This window comes from Plodia interpunctella, chromosome 11 (genome assembly GCF_027563975.2).
Source record: "Plodia interpunctella isolate USDA-ARS_2022_Savannah chromosome 11, ilPloInte3.2, whole genome shotgun sequence".
In the NCBI taxonomy this organism is placed as follows: domain Eukaryota; kingdom Metazoa; phylum Arthropoda; class Insecta; order Lepidoptera; family Pyralidae; genus Plodia; species Plodia interpunctella.
In genome coordinates, this window is record NC_071304.1 from 5,175,436 (window position 1) to 5,194,832 (window position 19,397).

Here is a 19,397-nt window from a genome sequence, read left to right on the forward strand (position 1 = left end):
CAGCCATGAAAAATAAAAAGAACCATCAAAATAGTTCATACAATAGAGACATAAAGTTTATGTCTCTATTGTATGAACCTAACATCATAACCTACACCTGTTTTACATCTACATGCCGCTGTAGGTACTAACAGCAATAAATATGCACAAAATGCACGTGCGCCGCTGCAGTGGCCCATTAGTTCCTGTATCGCGGCGCACGTATTACTATAGTCTGTCCTATACTAGTCTAGCGAGTCTAGTGTATAGTTTACCTAAAATTAGGCTTGGCTACACCAAAGCGGAAACAAGAGGGGTACAATAACATGTTGTATTCAGATGAAGTGGACGAAAATAGTTATTGCTCTTCACTCTTCTTCAAGTATTTCTGAATGAGAATTTTTTTAAATAATATTGATCACCGATTTGACACATCCAAATGTGAGTGTTTTACAATCTGACAGATTGTAAAACACTGACATAGACGTGGATCTGACGTAATACAGCAGAGAAATATATACACACATGGTCTCAGCTTTGGTGGTGTCCAGACCTAAATACAACCCGGCCGCACAAGTTGCGCCCTAAATCCCAGCTTAATTGGCATTATGATTGTGTAATTTTGATGTGTATGCTTCTGGGAGATAATAAATTCTTGTATATGTTGTATGTAATTTAGTTATTTAGGAATTGACTTCTTGGCATTGAAATCTGACATCGTTTATAACAAAAGTATTTGAAAAAAATACATTTCCCTATTTAAAAACCATGGGTTTTGATGTGATTTTTGCGACACATTTAAGTGACCAATTAAAGTTAAAATAATCTACACCTTATAATAGTTCCACTCCGTTGATATTATGGAAAGATTTACACCTTCTGCATTACGTAATAAACTTGAGTAATACCCAACAAGTTTTCCCTCTGTAATTACTAACTAGTCTCATAAATGAAATATTCTGATTCAATATTTGTTTCATGTTAACTATTGTTATGGCTGTAATAACCGCTATTGCGAAACTACATTTGTATATTTGCTTCAGCGTATTATTACTGCTATGAACATGCGATATACTTACTGGCTTATCAGTATTTAAATCATGTGCTAACGCCGGATTTTATTAGCGTAATATACATTTGAGTAACTGTGCAGGTAACGGTAAGGAAAGATTATATCATTACCGGATAGCGAAATAAACGTAACCTCGCAAAAGGTTTGAAAAAATGTTCTGAGCCGCTCGCAATCGTAGTAATGTAACTGTCCTTACATATTATAAATCAAAGTCCTATGCCGCGTCTCTTTGTCTGTTCGCGATAAACTAAAAAACTACTGCATTTTCAATTTTTACCAATATATAGTGTGATTGTTGAGGTAGGTTTAGGTGTATAATTCATTAAGTTTTTACCTAAGCGAAACCGGGTAAGGGCCGCTAATTTAGACAGATAAATAGTTACATCAATATCCCCAAATAAATTTCAATTTTATAATTATTACAAGGGACGGAAATAAATTAAGTACATTTATCAAGATATCTATGAATCTATGTTTTAACTAAATGGACATTACGTGCATTTCTTGAGTATTTATAGTGTCTATACAAAGCGCCACTTTACTGTTGCATAGAGATATAGAAATATAAAAGCAAAGTAAAAATAAGTGATTCCATAATGTTCAATACAATTCTTAAATACAGCTCAGCATACAATACTTGTGATTTGGTAAACAACCATCGGAAATAGAAATTACCACAGAAAATGTAATGTAACCGTTTTTCAGCAAATCGAGAAGATAACCAAATATCGACGCAAAATAGGTCGCTTTCAATTGACAACGCATGATTAATAGCTTCCCTCGCATAAATCATGAATGTTGTGGGATGAAACCTGAATATAACTCGCAATGTAAATCTAACTGTCTAACTTGCAATGTAATTTAAATTAAATAAATTCTTTATAAAAATTACATTTCGACACAAGCTTTTGTTGTCCGAGAAATCTTATTGTAGAGTTCCCTCTTGGGTGTGGTTCCTAAGCGTCCACGATCAGGTCATTCAAGCGCACCATCAGGTCATGCATCATAATATACATGTAATCCAAACTAATCGTGTTTAGAAAATTTCAGCACAATCGGTTGAAGATATCTGCTTCATTAATTTACAAGATTCCACCAGATCATACATCTACATACTCGAATTACATATACATACTTACACAGCAAAGTAAATACATTTTAAACATGTCATAAATAAATATAAAGACACCAGAGAATTTATAATACCTACTCGAAGAAACACACATACGAGTAGAAAATCCGAATCAATTGTACAAAAGTAAGTCAAATTCAGAGCGCCGGCTGAGCAATAAATGGGACAGGAACTTAAAATGGGTACCTTCTTGTTATTGGATTGATCAGAGCTACAAAGGCTCAATTACGAGGGGATGGCACGGTCTACAAGGTCAATTGAGTGAACGATTTGAATGACTCAGGACCAGGAATCGTTTATAGATCTAAGCTCTTAGTTGTGATGGACACACAAACTTGTCAATTACTTATACGGATTAACTTTTTTCTAAATAAAAATAATCTTTTACTTATCGATATCTATAGATACATAAAACACCTTTTAGGTAACACTACTCAAAGAAATAGGAAAAAAATCTTACTCACTAGCTACACTTTATTTGGTGCAAAAATTCAAAAACGTATCGTAAGCTAACTAACCTATACTTTCGTTTTGAGTTCCTGAAGAACTCCGTAATTTTTGAGCAAACAGAAGACTTTTCCTCATTCCCTTTGAAGCAAGGAGGTAATGAAGCAAGAAAAAATTACTTTTGTTCTTTCGGTTCGTACAAATGAGGGGCAGTTTGATAAATAAACAGTTGAGATAAAGGGCTGAGATGTTCACATTTCCAACTACGAGTATATTATGATCATCTATAGAACAGCGCGTGGCCATTGTCCATTGTGTCTCGTGAAAGAATTCATTCATTTTTGCGAATTAAGGCGATGAATCGAATTGGTGTAGGTATCATTTCATTTTTCTTTTGTTTGTTTTATTTTTTGTTCGCATATATTTTTAAAAGACAGCCTTACAATTTTTTCGAGTGTTATTGTGTAAAATAATTCTTTTATTCTTATATGTTTAGTTAGCTTAGCTATGCCCTAATTTAATACTACAAAATATAACATTTCGACCGCACCTCATTTTTCCTACAAGTAAATAATACCTATCAGTTACCTGCCTTTTTCATTATCATTCATATGATTATGAAATAATTATATCTTGGAAATAGGTCCTCGAAATTAATACTTTAGTTAAGCAGGTTATAACGTAAACTAGTAAAGAGTCACCAGACGAGAGGGGCACAAGGCCGCAAGCAGGTCAATTACTAATCAACGAAGAACGGCCGATCTTTGCAGCCGCTAATGATCAATTACTTCAATTAACTCTTGACCACAAAATATTAATTGAGCCCTTTTATACGCTTTAATTAATAAATCAAGCTGTCGTCGCGTCTAGTCTGGTGCGAGAATAATTAAAAGGGACAAGTCTGACATCTGCTTCAGACTAATTATACGATGAGAAAATATGTATCTTTTAAAGACTAGTTATTTTACAATCATATTTGCATTTTATATTGTATGTTGGAAGGAACCGGGTAAACGGTCCGATGAGAGAGATTGTAAGTTGCTCTTTTTGAATTAAAAAAATCGAATCATTTTATTTTCATCTACGATTATCACTTATTGCAGACTAAAAAGAATATAATAATATATTTTATAGTAAGTATTACCAAATCTAGTGATATTTCCTCTACAACTCAAAAATAACTCAATTATCAGAATATTTTTTTACTTATTGTAACAAACAAAAGGAAACGTCTGTCTGTTTATCTATTGCAGATAACATCATAATTAAGCGTAAAACGGGTCATTTTGTACCTTTTATTTTAGTACGATTCGTTGCGGATGACCTTATTTAGACCTACTAAAACCTTCTGATTCTTTTGTCCCTATTTTTATTTATTTATTTATGATACATAGTTTTCATATCACAACTTGCACCTATGAGTGACACACAACACCTTGATTACACAACACTCTACAATACAACTTGACACTCGTGACTTGGTCTTTACTAGTTGACCTACATTACTGTGTTACTTATTTTGAGCTGTGTTTTGGGAGACTTCTTCTATATCGAGGAACGCTCTCGTTCCCTCATTTTGTTGTCACTCTCCCTTTTTTTTAATCTACGCAACAATATACAATCATATTTTTTTTAGAAACAGAAACAAGGTTTTACAGCAACATACTCGTATACAACCAATCTTACTCTCACCCACTTACCTACATAGCTAACAAATTTGTGTCCATTAAGATTTTATATACTTACCTACTTATACTTAGATCTGTAGATGCATTTCACACATGCGGATCTAATATCTTAGCAACTTGAGGCTATAACAGAAAGTAAGGGGTCACTAAAGAACATAATGAACGCAATAAATACAAGTTTTAAAACTTTCACTACAGGATATGAATGGTGAAATATTACTAAATTCCTCGTCTGACAAGACCCTATGCATAAACAGGTAGCTGGCGGTTGTTGTCCTCATAAGAGGTTAACAAAAGGCAGTTACGCTACCTAATCATCAATCACTACATCAGTTGTTAAGGAACTTGTGCTAACAAAACCAGTCGTACCCGTTGAAAACCTGGGCTACTCTAGTCGTGTCGTGAGTGGTTCTTACAATCATGCGCCAGTCACCGCCGAAACGGCTGCGCGTGCGACCGTGCGCACCTATGTCGACGATCCACTCCACTCGAATTCGGACAATTTTGAAATCGTGACATAGTGTTGTGATCTTGGATGTGATTGTGATAACTTATCAATAAATTCGTATCTTATTTTATCTAGTGCAAAAATTGCTCAGTGTAGTGCAGTGAAACCATGTGAACTGTGCATTACTGGCGCTGGACTGCATTCACCTCTTTATGGTAAGGAAGTACTTATTTTATGGGTTCATCGGCGTATATTTTAAACAAAATTATTAATTTGAATTGTAATTTTTTCGGCGTTTCCTGTTTTATACATTAAGGGGATTGTCTATGCAACCTAGTCTCTATAAGTTCCTACAAATTACTATTAATCAAGGAGTTTTTACATATATACTCTTTTTAACTTAACTACTTACCTTAAACTTAACCTATATAAAAAAAAATTAAATAATGTCCGTTAACGTTTAATATACCATAATTTCAAATATAGTTATTTTATAAATATTATGTTTAATTCTAATTCCTAAGATGTTAAAAATGTAAAAACACAACATTAAATAAACCGTGATATATGACGAATGCCTAGACCCAAATACACGTTTAGCACACATCATCATGTTCTCGATGAATATTAATGCAAATCGCATAACAACTCCTTACCGAGGTGAGGGTAACAATGCGGTTGCGACACTTCCTGGTACCTACCTATACCTTCGAGAGACAATACTTCAAGTAAACGGATTCCAACTAAACATAGTGAAGTGAAATTATAATAATATATTAAGATAAGGTAGAAACTAACCTCGATATGATGACCTTAGGTATATCGATTAAAAGAATGAATAGAAAACAGACTGCCTTTATATTTCGTAATTAGTCAGAAATATGTAATGTAGCAGCCCACCAGTATTAAGGACACATATGTTTTTAGAAAATGAATATGCGTTTATTCTATGCACACTTTGTATTATTATACATACTATTTTGATTCTGCCAAAAGATTACCAGTATTTTTGCCATGGCCTTGCTGATTCAATATTTATCTGCGATATAATCGATAGTTGACAACTATTAAAATACATAAAAAATTTTCGAAAACAATGAGCAAGAACAAGCCATTTGGAAAATGCAAATACGAATACAGCAAAATACGTAAAACCTTTGGACGGCAGCCCATGTTTCAAGATGCAAAACCATACATTTTGGACTCTATCTTACCAAATAAAGAGCATCAGAAATTGTATATTCTCAGAAACCCTGTACATTGCGAAGTTCAAGCCACAAAAACACAATCAGAAAATGAAGTTAACACGCCTCAAGTCCTTGTTCATGAAGAAGGTGTAAACCATGTTGAAGGGGGATGGCCGCGTGATGTCCACCTTTATAATGAGGAACACGTACTTCGACATCGCCGTCGAGTCATGCACGATGATAACTACATTAATTCTGTTTTAAAACTTGCACCAGATATGACTCATTACGTTTATCAAAATAATGCAATTGATATGTATCAAACTTATTTTGACAAAATGCAACCACAAGAAGCAATTGAAAAATATAGCATACGCACGACAAATACTTTTCGTGATATTCATAAGAGGCAGATTTCTTGTATACAATGGACAGCCGACAGGCCTTCAAAATTAGTAGTGGCTTATTGCGATAGAAATAATACATATCTAACAGATGTAACAGCAAGACACAAATCTTGTTATATTTGGGATATCACCCAGCAAATAGAACCGATCAGTTATTTGAGACCAGATTCACCGTGTTGGCAATTGGCATGTTCCCATATTGATCACGAAATTGTATTAGGTGGTCTTGAAAATGGAACTGTTTGCATGTTCGATATTCGTGAGGGTCCTGAGGCTGTTTCTAATAGTGTCATATACACCTCTCATCGTGGACCTATCACTTCAATTCGTTATATTCATTCTAGAACAAACACGGAATTCTTCACGGGTTCTACAGATGGTCAATGTTTGTGGTGGGACTCGCGCAATCTTTCAGTTCCAACAGCTCAGTTGCCAATATGTGTAAATTTAAAACCTGGACAAACTCCAGAGTTAGGGATATCTGAAGGAGTAACTTGTTTAGACTACAATACCGGCTTACCAACCAGATTTCTTTGTGGAACTGAAAAAGGATTAATCATAAATGCAAACAGAATGGGCAAAACACACTCTGAAATATTGACATCGTATTGGCAAACCCACGATGGTCTAGTACGAGCTGTAAGTCGAAGCCCTTGTACACTGAGAATGTTTTTAACGTGTGGAGACTCTAGTGTGCGTATTTGGAGTGAAGAGATACGTACAGCTCCTATAATTGTCACAGAACCCTATCGCTATGAGGTCACTGATGCAACATGGACACCATTAAGATTTTCTAGCTATATGTCAGTTTGTGCCGGAGGGTACTTTTATTTTTGGGATCTTCTTCGCAAATACAAAGAACCAGTAGCGACACTACAGGTTTCTCCTCATGGTCTAACAAAAGTAGTACCGCATTTTGATGGTGATATGGTTGCTGTTGGAGATATTTGCGGGTCATTGTTCTTGCTTAATCTGTCAGAAAATATGACAATTCCTGGTCCCCGTGATAAACACTTAATGTCAAGTACATATGAACGTGAAACACGACGAGAACATCTTATAGATGCTCGTTTACGGGAAATACATTTGAAAGCACGGCAAGCAGAAGAGGCAGCTAAACTGGCTGCAGAAGAAGAAGAGGAAAGCATTAAATCTATTGTCGACGAATTACAAGAAGCCGAAGATGACTATTTTAAAATAGTAAATGAAGAGTTGCGTCATATGGAAGTGGCACCATCCGCTAGCAATATATCTATACATTAGAACTATCCAAAGGTTTGATTTAATGAAAACAAGAACATCAAAATAATGATTTATTGGGGGTACTGTAATATTCCAAATAAAGTGATATGCCTATATAAAATATATTTTATCACTGTTTATTTTATAAAATATAATTGTTTAGCCACCTATTTCTTTATACGTATAGTCTATATACCGGAAATTTGTTGGGGTCGAAGAGCCCGCATGTTTCCTCGCGCAGATCCGGCATGCCGTGGGAGCCACGACCGACGATTTATCTCTTAAATGACGAGCATAGTTTGATCTCTTGTCCGGTATTAAAATACATCTCAGCAGTAAGTTGTTCGAATCACAGCGAAGGGCGGAGGGGGCCTCATTAGAGTGGCTGCGTAAATTACCAGTGCCCATGAGTTGCATGAATACAAAAGTGCGTCACTGGCAACTTTCACCAGTCGGCGTATCTACTCTGTCGAGCGGGCATAGACCATGTACAACGCGTTTTCTATTCCTGGTTTTAAATTACCTACGAAGTAAACTAATTTTACCTCTAAATTATTATAAATATAATTTGATGAAACGGAAAATAATCTATTTCGGTCTTAATTCCTAATCGCTAGACCTTAGGAATTAAAACCCAAATAAATTTCATTTTAGTAAGTTTTCATTTAATAAAGTAAAAAAATTATAGCTATTATTACTATAATTGTTATGGATTCATACCAAAATAAATAGCTATTATGTCTATGTTATTAAGTTAGTGAGATCTCTGTGGTATGAAAGTTCGTAAGTATAACTACTACATATTGTACATAATCTGGAGTAAATAAATATGCAATAAAAATTGTGTCGGGGAGCATTTTTCATAATTAAACAGAGAAGTAGAAAACACAAAGTAGGTTAACTTGTAATCATAAGTTACGAGTGGTATGGAAATTAGAAATGCAATAACAAAGCACTGAGTGGAAATACGAAACCAGAACAATGCACATGGGAAATACTCGTAATTAAGTAACACACTCCAATACCAGTTAAGTAATTTAAAAAGTTGCAAGTATTGTTGATAGCATTATAATCATATTTGATGGTATCTAAGTTACATTAAATAAATATTTTTGAAATACATCCACTATAAAAGAACTCCTTTAAAGTCAAATGTATATTAATATATAAATAAATAAAACCTATATTTGTCAATTGACGTCTTTGAAGAACAGGCTGCGGTAACGTTAGTTGCACCGCTTCTACTTCACCTGCGCTTTGGAAGTCTGCAGTAGATTTGTTATAAGTAATTTTTTTAGGTCAATAAGTTATATACATATATAATAATCTTATGTTGAATAAATAATTTTGCATTTAAATTTAAACAAAACAATCCGTGAATGATGTCAAAGTAACTATTTACTGATTTGATATAGTTAGCTCAATTTCAATAAAATTATCCATGCAATTATGAAGAAGTAGTTACAAAGCTGGTTTTCCAAGAACTGGCAAATTACCGCGTAACAGCCAATTAGTATAGACTACAGGATATCAATAATTGGCCTGTGCAAAACCATAACGCACCTGCATAAATTTAAATTCATCTCAATTTCTATATTATACCTAATTGAAACGAAAATAATTTATCTAATTACCACAACTTGTCATTGCAAGTACTATGTTTTTCTTTTTCACCCAACAATATTGTCCAAGCTCATACAACACAAGCCCTTGCATGCGAGTAGACGCTTATCGGCTTCTGAATGCCAATGTCAACTAATTTGCAAACCCGTCGCACAGTTATATTCCACTAGACGACATCGTCTGACCCACATTAACGGACGTGATAAATAAACAACTTTAATGTACATATAAATAATTATGAAGTATCATATCAGTGACAGGTTATAGTAATCCAGCGTCAATGTTTATTAGAAGCTTGAAGGTTCCTGTATTCAACTTTCTTGAGATAGATACAGCTAGATACGTATTCTACGATATCTAATATGAATTTTATGAATGACTAGCTTTTGCCCACAACTTCACATGTGAGTAAAAATCCGATTCCGGTGGGAATTTCAGGAAATACCTTCTTAGTCCTAAGAACCTACACACCAAATTTCAGCATTCTACGACCAGTAGTTTCGGCTGTGCGTTGTCTGTCAGTCAGTCAGTCATTCAGTAATGCAAGAGTTTTATATATATTGATGACAGATACTTTTTTTATTAGGTTTCAGTTGAATGAATTTTCTTTATTATATTTTTGAAGGTTTTAAGCTTTACAGCCGACAAAAAAGCTTTCCATTGTAATTTTCTGTGAAAGCAGAAACTGTGTTAAATCTTTACCCAAAAATTGATGAAATGCTTCAAGATTAATAAAGAGAAAAAATTAAGAAAATTTGTTTATTAATATAATCACATCCAGGGCAACGTCGCTGGTTGCTAATTCTGCGGGTACCATTGTTAATATTAAAATCTTCATTGAAAATTTAAGAAAAACCTCCGAAGTTGCTGGCGTCATGTCATCTGCTAGAAAAGAGCTGACGATATTTTAAAATGGCAGAACGCACATTTTTCAAACATAGCTGAGAACAATCTCGATTAAATTTTCTATAAAATACAAATAAACTAGATCAAAATCGCTACGACGATGGACAGACATACTGAGACACAGACATTTTAAACCTATAAATCCCTTCCTTCTGTCGCTTACAAATGCCAAATTTTGCTATTAAATAAAAAGATATAAACATAAAATTACAAAATGTTCTTAGCTGCTAAATTCAAAATAATATACTACATTAAGAAACTGGATATCAGAAACCATAACTGAATATAATTTTTTGATTTCAGTAGTATCACAATGGGATGGAAGCGATGACCCTTTCGGCGCTGGTCGCTCTCGCGTTGGTGGTGCTGGCGAAGTCGTCGCGTGCGCAGCTCCGGCCTGCAGACGCACCCGCCCTCAACGACACACGTACGTGAGTTGTACCTATTACAATATTAAGGATGAAGGATCCAGGTGGATAAAGGAACTAATTGCAAGTGGTTTAAATATCAGAAATTTGAGAAAGAGATTTAATTGGGTGATCTCAAAAAATGTGCCCACCATGTAGGTACACTTACTTGAATTTTATAAACATGAAGATACATCATGAACGAAATGTGAAACAAACTATTTTTAAGTCCTTTTATATTTAAAACTGCATAATGATCTATTTAAATTACTAGTACAATAGACCATACAGAAAACTGGCACTTAGTACGTGAATGGGCGTTATTAAAGCGTATTTAAATGAAATTACTGTCAATCGAAATGGGGTCAGCTGGATGTATAGAAGTTTCATCGTGGCACAGCGCCATTTTTCAAGAGATCCAGTTGGCAGCCACTATAGTAGTTTGAAGTATCTTCGATCAATTTTCACGATTTTTTAAAGGTTTTGAATCGCAATTTTATTTTCGGAGGAAATGAAAGATCTTTTCATCATTTGATGTTGTATTTAAATAAACAAGTACATTATACTAATGGCAAAAGTTGTTCAGCGTAGTACGTCATTTTACTTGTTTCATAGTTTAGGATTATGATTAGGTACTTATTATAATTTTTATGATACACAATAATTTATGCTTGGAGTACTCGTACCTCCACGTGGCAAAGGCGGTAACCGTTTAGACCTAATTTTCGATGACGATCATAGAATCCACACGAACGAAGTCGCGGGCTTCAGCTAGTTTTTAAAAAAAATACGCTTTTGTAAGACTGTACCGTGAATCCTATAAAAAAAGGTCACAGGCATACTACTACTACGGTACATAGTAGATCTATACTGAAATTATGTCAAGGGTCATCAGAGCTGGCTCCACCAAGATCTTTAGCCGTTCACGATTATAACGAAACCGTAAATATATCAAGATTTTAAAATAATAATTTTATTATTACTAGATAAATAGATGCGAATGAAACCGAACTTGTAAAGTCAACAACACAAGTATATGGTAAAAGCAATAACGGAGAATGTGCAATGATTTTGGATAGCTTGATGTGTTGTTATTATGACCTGTACTTCGTATTTTACTTGATTATTTTATTTATAGTAAATATTGATCCTGTGGAAAATAATATTTCTTTATGCTTTTACCATTTTTGCAGCATGATTTCGTAACAAAGAAATTCGCCCGATCCAATATACACACTTTATGCAGAACGGTCTCGCCACCACAATGGAACAAGACAATCTATGCGTTCTATTTGTTGCAGCTTTATAAGCTCTCGTAAATACTTAGCTTTGTGCAAAGGTCAAACAGCTGCGTGGCAGATTTGAGGCACTATAGGTGCAACATCGTAAAATAACTTGGAATTTGTCAAACCTTTATGATCCATCGAAAATTAATCCTAACGTTATCTACCTAAATCGATTAAAATCTAATTGACAACATTACAGATTCATGGAAATACTTGTGAATAAATATAACATATATAACAAGGAAACAATTTGTAAACGACCATTGGTATATATATATATACTTACTTGCCTCATTCCTTCACGTAATACGAAACAATGCATAAAAAAGTTATAGTCACGTAATCTGCAATGACAAAAGTAGTTAGAAAGGGTTGTGAATGTCACTTTAATTGAATAGTTTTGATAATTTTCCTTTTTTTGTCCCCACTAAAGTATCTATATTAGGAATGCTTTTTTATTCCAAAATCATCATCATAGCACATCACTGTCGTACAAGAACATACATCTTATATATAATTATTTTTGATTACTTAATTCAAATTCAAAATATCTACGAAAGAACTAAACAATTTTGAAAGATGCAATCTTTATTATATAGCTATAAACATTAAGGATTGACCACTTGTAAGAAAAAAAAACTGATAAAAATAATTTGACAGGGTCATCTGCCTTATCATGAGCGTTTTAATTATTATATATTTTTTTAATTATTAAACTGTTTAACTGGTATCCAAATTACATTAAAAGAATCTGTACATCAGTGATTTATTGTCAGTGAACATTGATCGGTCAGTACCGTTAATTGAACAGCGGCACTCTAATCGCATATTGCTTTCCCTTTGGAAATCACCGCGAGTTAAGTCAACAGTAAAGTCACTAAATTGTCTCTAGTCATCATGAAACCAACTCATGGAACTTGGCTCGCGGTTTACATTGCTTTTCTGCGATCTCATTTTCAAACCCTTCGCAGTTTTTATTATTCTGCTATTTTTTGTCTTTGTTTAGTCAAGGACTATAAAATTGATATTTTAAAGATTACTTTAATAGATATCAAATTATAACCAAACGACTCCATGAAAAGTTAAAGGAAAGTTTTACAAAAGTGCAAAATTTTCTGTAAGTGTAACATAGATGCAAATGTCTATTTCGACGTTATTTTATATTTGTATATATGTATCATTTTAAATACAAAACGTGTTATAAATACAATTAACATGTACTCGTATTTAATTCAACAAATTTTGTTTACATTATGAAAGTACGTTTGAATAACTCTGGAGGTATGTGTCACACCTTACGCACTTTCATGAATGAGTGTTATGAAATTCAGTGTAAGACAAATACTGGAAATTTCTTTAACTCCATAGCCAAGCTAACTATCTTGTCAAGATTATTTTGCTCTATATTAACTTATGCGGCAAGCAGGTGCTGGTAACACAATTAGCTGTAGATATTGAGAAAAATGTTTCATAATCAACATACGACATATTGACACAAAACAGTCCATTTCTACTCCGTGGGAGTGGAGAAACTCAGCATTCACCAGTTGCCACATTTGCTGCCAGTTGATATTGTAATCGAATAAGCGTGCATCGTCATGCATACATTACGCCCAAACAGAACACACATTAGCATAGAAATTCCAATATAGCTATCGAGTTACGTATTGAGGAATCCGAAACAATGAAATTTGGTTTAGCTCGGGGCTAATTCTGTTACTTATGGTTCTTCTGCATTGGAGCTTATGTGGATTCGTGTAATTTGGTTTTATTTTATCAATTCAGTATGTATTCGATCTCACATTATGTTATTATGTAGATGATTTGTGAAATATACCATAATTTACACATAATTTGTTCCAAAGTATACTTCTATTTTGCCTTGCTTTGATATAGGTGAATGCGTTTTACAATTTATTTTATTCCACTTACAATACTACAAACTTTTTTTTAGTAGTTTTAAATACTAGCTTTAAAATATTATATGAATAACGTATTTATATGAATAACGTACACCAAATTTTGTGAAATAATATTGGTAGATATTAAAACTTCATTAATAATTATGTTTATTGAAAATTTTCAGGATGCGGTGCAGAATGCGTGCGTTGCGCTGCGGATGGCTGTGTGAAGTGCGCGCGCCTGCTCATCTGGCCTGGCGGGACTTGCGTGCACGACTGTCCTACGGGCACCAGGGAGTCCTGGGCCCACGATGACCACCTCATGGGCAGGGTCTGCTATCCCGCTCATACCTACAATGAGGTTTGTAAAACATTTATGTGGAGAGGCTACGTGAAGTGCGTCTATCACTTGGCGGGACCGGGCGGGACTTGCATGCACGACTGTCCTGCTTCACCGAGGATTCCTGGTGCCACGATAACTACCACATGCGGTTTTGTAGAAAATTTACTATGCCCGGAGTTATTATTATGGAGTGAATCTCTGGTCGGACTGACAAGCACGTCAAGCGACCGAGATCGGTCGAGACGAGAGCGATCAAAATCGGTTCAGTAATTTTTGAGTTTATTCAATGCTGATGCAATGATATTAATATGGATTAGTATAGATAAAGGAAGTATGGATTTACACATTTCCATGAAATCTAAATACCTACTAATTGACGTAGACACCTAAACAGAAGAGTTACAAATGCAAATCTATGATAGGAAAAGACGGTCATTGTTGCCTTATTTGTTAAAAAGGTGTACTTACTAAATATAAAAATAAACTCACGCTTACACCCTCCATAAGCGCGCACTTAAACTAAATTTAGAAGCTAACGTATGCAACAAAAACAGATGTATCTAATCTGTTGTAATAGGGCTAGTACATCAAAGCCGAAATGTTTTTTTAAATTAAAGCATTAAAAATGTTAACTCTTTTGATTCTATGCAGCGTTATGCAACATTTCATTTCAGCTGTTAAAGTCATTATAAAACGTTAATCCGAAGAGCGTCCATTACTTTTGCTACGCTTCATAATACAAATCGAATTTTTATTGAGTGAGACTCAAAAATGCTGTACTACTTTCATTGCATTTTAAATATAGAAAGGTAATGACTATATTGCGCAATAACTTTTAAGTATAACTATATCGCCCACTCAGCTACATAAAAATTTAAGCCATAATAATTAACTCAATTTCCAAATTCTACAATTACTTATAGGTGCATATAGCATGTAACGGATATTGAGAAATGTTTCATAATCAGGAAACCAATAAGTTTCCTGATTACGAAAGTTTAAGGTGCTCATCTCGATAACTTTTGAAACGCTTGGAAATATATTTAACTTATGATGTAAATTTTAGTGCAGTAGGTATCTCGCAAAAATAGGTTCGGTAATATCGTTACCTTAAAATGTTTAGGCCTTAAAATAGAATTAAGCCCGGTTATTAGATGTATATTACAAAGGGGGTTCTTATTTAAAATCGAATCGATTTTGATAAATTTGGATAAATAGACCAACGGGGAAGGAAGACGTTTGGGTTGAAATAGACCGATCTTTCCAAAGAAAAATGTTCGAAACAACATAAGTATTAAGTTTTTATCATTTTTTATCAGGTTTTGGTGGGCGGTGCTTGCGGTGCCGTGGCTTGCCTCGCTTTGGTGGCGGCGGGAGCGACGTACGCGTGTTGTCGCAATAACGCGCGTGCGCGGGCGCAGCCCCTACCGCAGCGGACGCACCACGACGACGACACCCGCCTTAGGGAGTTCCATAAGCAGCTGGACTGCTTGCGAGTAAGTATATTACAGGTGTACTATTGGATCGAGCGATAACTCTATTTGGTCCTAACTTTGGCTTTGGCTTTGATTCAGAATTTAACTTAGAACATTTGTTCAATTAAAATATACGCCATTGTCACAAATGTGTTTCGTTACGGTAATAAAGTTGTGCGGTCATTGTATTACCACGCCATAGGTAGGCACTATAGTCAGCGGTACAAATACTTACCTTTGTTTTTTGACAATATTTTATAATTATTACCGAATTGTGTTAACGAAGTAGCCTACTAACATCTCTAGCTATAGATCCAGAAGAATGCATCAGTTTAGTTGTGACGCGATGCACTACACATCGTAAACCACAACCGTTTATCCAAATTCTCCACCGCTCTTTATCCTACAAAGTAAAAACTGAAGTGAATAGTTTTCTCTCCAATTAATAACTCAGCTGCAAAGATTTACACCGCGTGAAACGAGCGAGATAATTGTGTTCTTTGTTTACGTATGGTGTTCTCATTGCGCGTGTGTCTCACTTTCGAAATCAGGCATAGGCAAACATGCTTTCTTCATCTACCAAACAAGTGTGACTTTTCTTACTGAGCGTCTTTATAGTAGTGCGAGACAATTTTTGTAGATAATCTAACTGTGTAACGTTTATGTACCTACAATAATGACTGTGTTTTAGAACCAATAAATACTTGTAGAGATGCTTGAAATAATGTCTAAATCAAAATGAAATGGATATTTAATTGTTGAAAACAAGTTTAATGCAGCTTACGTGAGTTTTTATAGTCTTGACATTAGTCAAGTCTAATGTAAACTATAGGTAGGTATTAGGTACATAAGTACATATTTATGCGCATTGCTGTTCTTCATCGGAAGCAAAGTCGGAAATCTACAAAAATTAATTGTCGTTGCAACTGTACCAAAATGCATGTCACATTTTTTTAAATATACCTACAAAGAAAGCTAATTAAAAATTGTTATGCTTACATTGCGCAACGGATGCAATGATTTACATTGGAAACCCGAGTTAAATAAATATTTATTAATATGTTGCAATCAACGAAGATTAATTTTTTGAAGCTTTATCATTTATCATTGTACTCGACGTGTATTTCTCAATTGCAGCCTCACGCCTACACACTGCTGGCGATACTGAATCACACCCGGAACCAGGTGCGGGAGCTATACCAATTAGGCAACAACGACGCTGCTATGGCTTACAGGTAAATTATATCTCATCAATATACTTATTATTTACTTCTGCATTCTCCCCACAATTCCATAATTTTTTTTATGATGCCTCACGGAGAAGCTAGAGGTAGGTATATTTTGAATCTACTTGTGATCACAGATATTAAATTGAGTAAATGAATACAATGTAGCTAAACTGAATTTTCAGCTGTGTGCTGAGTGACCTGGCCAAGCTGCTAATCCTGCTAAACAAGCAGCAGGTGCCCGTGGTCCCGGACGAATGGCCACGTCTCGCCAGCTGGGCTGAACGGTAATAACGCATTGTAATCATCTTCTTCAAAGCGTGTCGACGCTTTAAAACTATATACACACAGGCACAATACTTGTCTGGGAAAATCTAATTCTAATATTTAAATTTTCCCGTACAAATGTTGTACACGGACACAGCTTTGGCGGTGGACAAATACTGGAATTAATCTCTGTCTTAGTTGACCCGGACCATCACATCTTCTTTTTATCTATGATCACATCCATGTAGCCATTTTATACACATTTCGGAATGTGTATGGAATTTTGGGAGGTTCCGACCCGACGCTTATATCTCACATTTGCCCCGCATGTATTCGACAAGTAATTATTATAATATAATTAATATTGCTATTTTCATTTCAGAATACTGAAACGGTATAGCCGCACAGACATGTCCCAGCAACAGCAAGAAGGTCAACTGGTCAACTTCCTTAACTCGCCAAGTCAAGGTTCCGACTCAGAAGGGACTCAGCAGTCCTTTTCCACATTCAAACCACCCTCATACTCTCCCACTTCTTACGATAGCAATTTATACAAAGAATCGGAGAGCCAATGTGAATGGAGTGACGGGAGACCCCCAAGTTACTCCCATATAGAGAGGGAGCGAGAAAGGGAGAGAGAAACTATAGTTCTCTCAGATCCTTGGGAGAGACGACCGATAGTAAGGAGGGAAAGCGTATGGCTTGAAGATGAACTTTTTGAGATGACGAGGCGACCGCAGGACGAACTCACTACCGAACTTTAGGATAAAAGAAAGAAGATTTAGACCCAAAAATGTGAACTAAGTATTTGTATCTATACTAGATCTTGTCTGTATTACCATGCTATTTTTGTACGGTAAGTATAAAATAAAGTACCTATATTATTCTCAGCTTAAATGAAAATCGAATTATAGAAACAACGGTGCTACTTATAAATTATTAAAAGTCTTTATAGCAATACAAAATCAACATGTTCACTTTATTGTTACAGCTATAATTTAACAATATAATTAATTAATAACATAGGATGTAAGTATTTGTCAAGGTAAGTGTAGGTAGGTAGTATGTAAATTAAAAAAATATTAAATAAGATATATCTAATTAAGATTATTTAATATCTTTAATACCATTCCGTACCTGTTATATGAAGTAGAAAATTTCTTAAAATATTAATTTTGAATAATAAAACGATAAGTCTTTATTCATTTTAGATTAAGTTAATTTTCTAAGCAACTACCTACTCGGTAACTATTTCCACTGTTTTATATCCCATTTTTAACCATTAATAAGTGGTGTTAAAAATCTTCATCTTTAAATTTTAAGAGAATGGAAATAGATATCAATATTAAACCAAAGTAGAAAAATAATTTAGTGTCTAGTCTTTACGAATAGGTCGAATTCGTCCATCGATTGCATAATTACTTACGTATCAGAAGAGCAAGATTATCAGTATTTTTACACACCCGAATACATTCTAACTTAGCGCCGTCATAAAATATTTGAAGAACTGTAAGAAACGACTAACATTTTCAAATATGACTGCAATCAAAAGCGAACCAAACGAAAAATCGGTGTAAATAAGCAAACATCTATTATGCAACGATAAACAACGAACATAATTTAGTTTGTTTAAAAAACTATTTATAATTTATTGGTTAGTCGTGTAGAAGTTTTGCAATAAAAATACCTACCTACATAAAGTTAAGTGTAAAAGACTTTTTTTGTAAATAGACACTCAACAATTTTAATTTACGATGTAAGGTTATTCAATAAATAAATATTTAAATAACTTGTTATCACAGTCTTTTATTTCACTCACAAATCTCAATTTATATACTTATATTTTTTCTAACTGAACGATATCAAGAAAAACAATGGATGAAGGTCTTGATACATTTTACACCAATATGCCCATATTACGCAAATCTCCACCAGACCAAAAATACCTTCTACGCAATCGTGGTGCAAGTTTAAAGAAAAAAGGAAGGATTTAGTGGATTATCCTGAAAATAATAACATTATTTAAGGTTAGGTATGTTATGCATTATTTGGTCAGCTGTGGTCATAAACTGATATAAGCTGAATTTTGACTGAAAATCTTACCTGTATGAAGTCCATATTTTAATAAGTCTTCACGTGTGAAGTGTTCCGAGCTTCTTGTCGACCGTTTACTGGCTCGAAAATTTTACAGCGTGAGACGTATCCCATAGTTTTTGAAGTTTTTTTATCTTATGGAAATCGATCCCAATATTTCGGCACCCGAATATGCTACAGTATTGTAAATTTTCACAAACGAAAGCTTACATCATGAAAGGATTAATGAAGTACTAAAATAGTAAAATAAACGTTTTAATCATACAT

The 19,397-nt window shown here is 34.4% G+C and overlaps 2 protein-coding genes across 3 annotated transcripts; both read left to right on the forward strand.

The window, feature by feature from the left end:
• Window positions 1–4,729: 4,729 nt before the first annotated feature.
• On the forward strand, window positions 4,730–18,232 carry T48 (Transcript 48). 2 transcript variants are annotated; one of them, XM_053751558.2, is made up of 7 exons: window positions 4,730–4,981; window positions 10,435–10,558; window positions 13,911–14,086; window positions 15,388–15,564; window positions 16,681–16,778; window positions 16,955–17,056; window positions 17,419–18,232. In XM_053751558.2, the coding sequence occupies exons 2-7, from the start codon at window positions 10,450–10,452 to the stop codon at window positions 17,798–17,800; spliced, it is 1,044 nt and encodes a 347-aa protein (XP_053607533.1). In that variant the 5' UTR covers window positions 4,730–4,981; window positions 10,435–10,449; the 3' UTR covers window positions 17,801–18,232. The 2 variants fall into 2 exon arrangements, with proteins under 2 accessions (XP_053607533.1, XP_053607532.1); XM_053751557.2 differs by having other exon boundaries at window positions 10,438–10,558.
• On the forward strand, window positions 5,786–7,703 carry LOC128673601 (dynein intermediate chain 3, ciliary-like). The gene has a single exon (XM_053751555.2). The coding sequence runs from the start codon at window positions 5,863–5,865 to the stop codon at window positions 7,621–7,623; it is 1,761 nt and encodes a 586-aa protein (XP_053607530.1). The 5' UTR covers window positions 5,786–5,862; the 3' UTR covers window positions 7,624–7,703.
• Window positions 18,233–19,397: the final 1,165 nt, after the last annotated feature.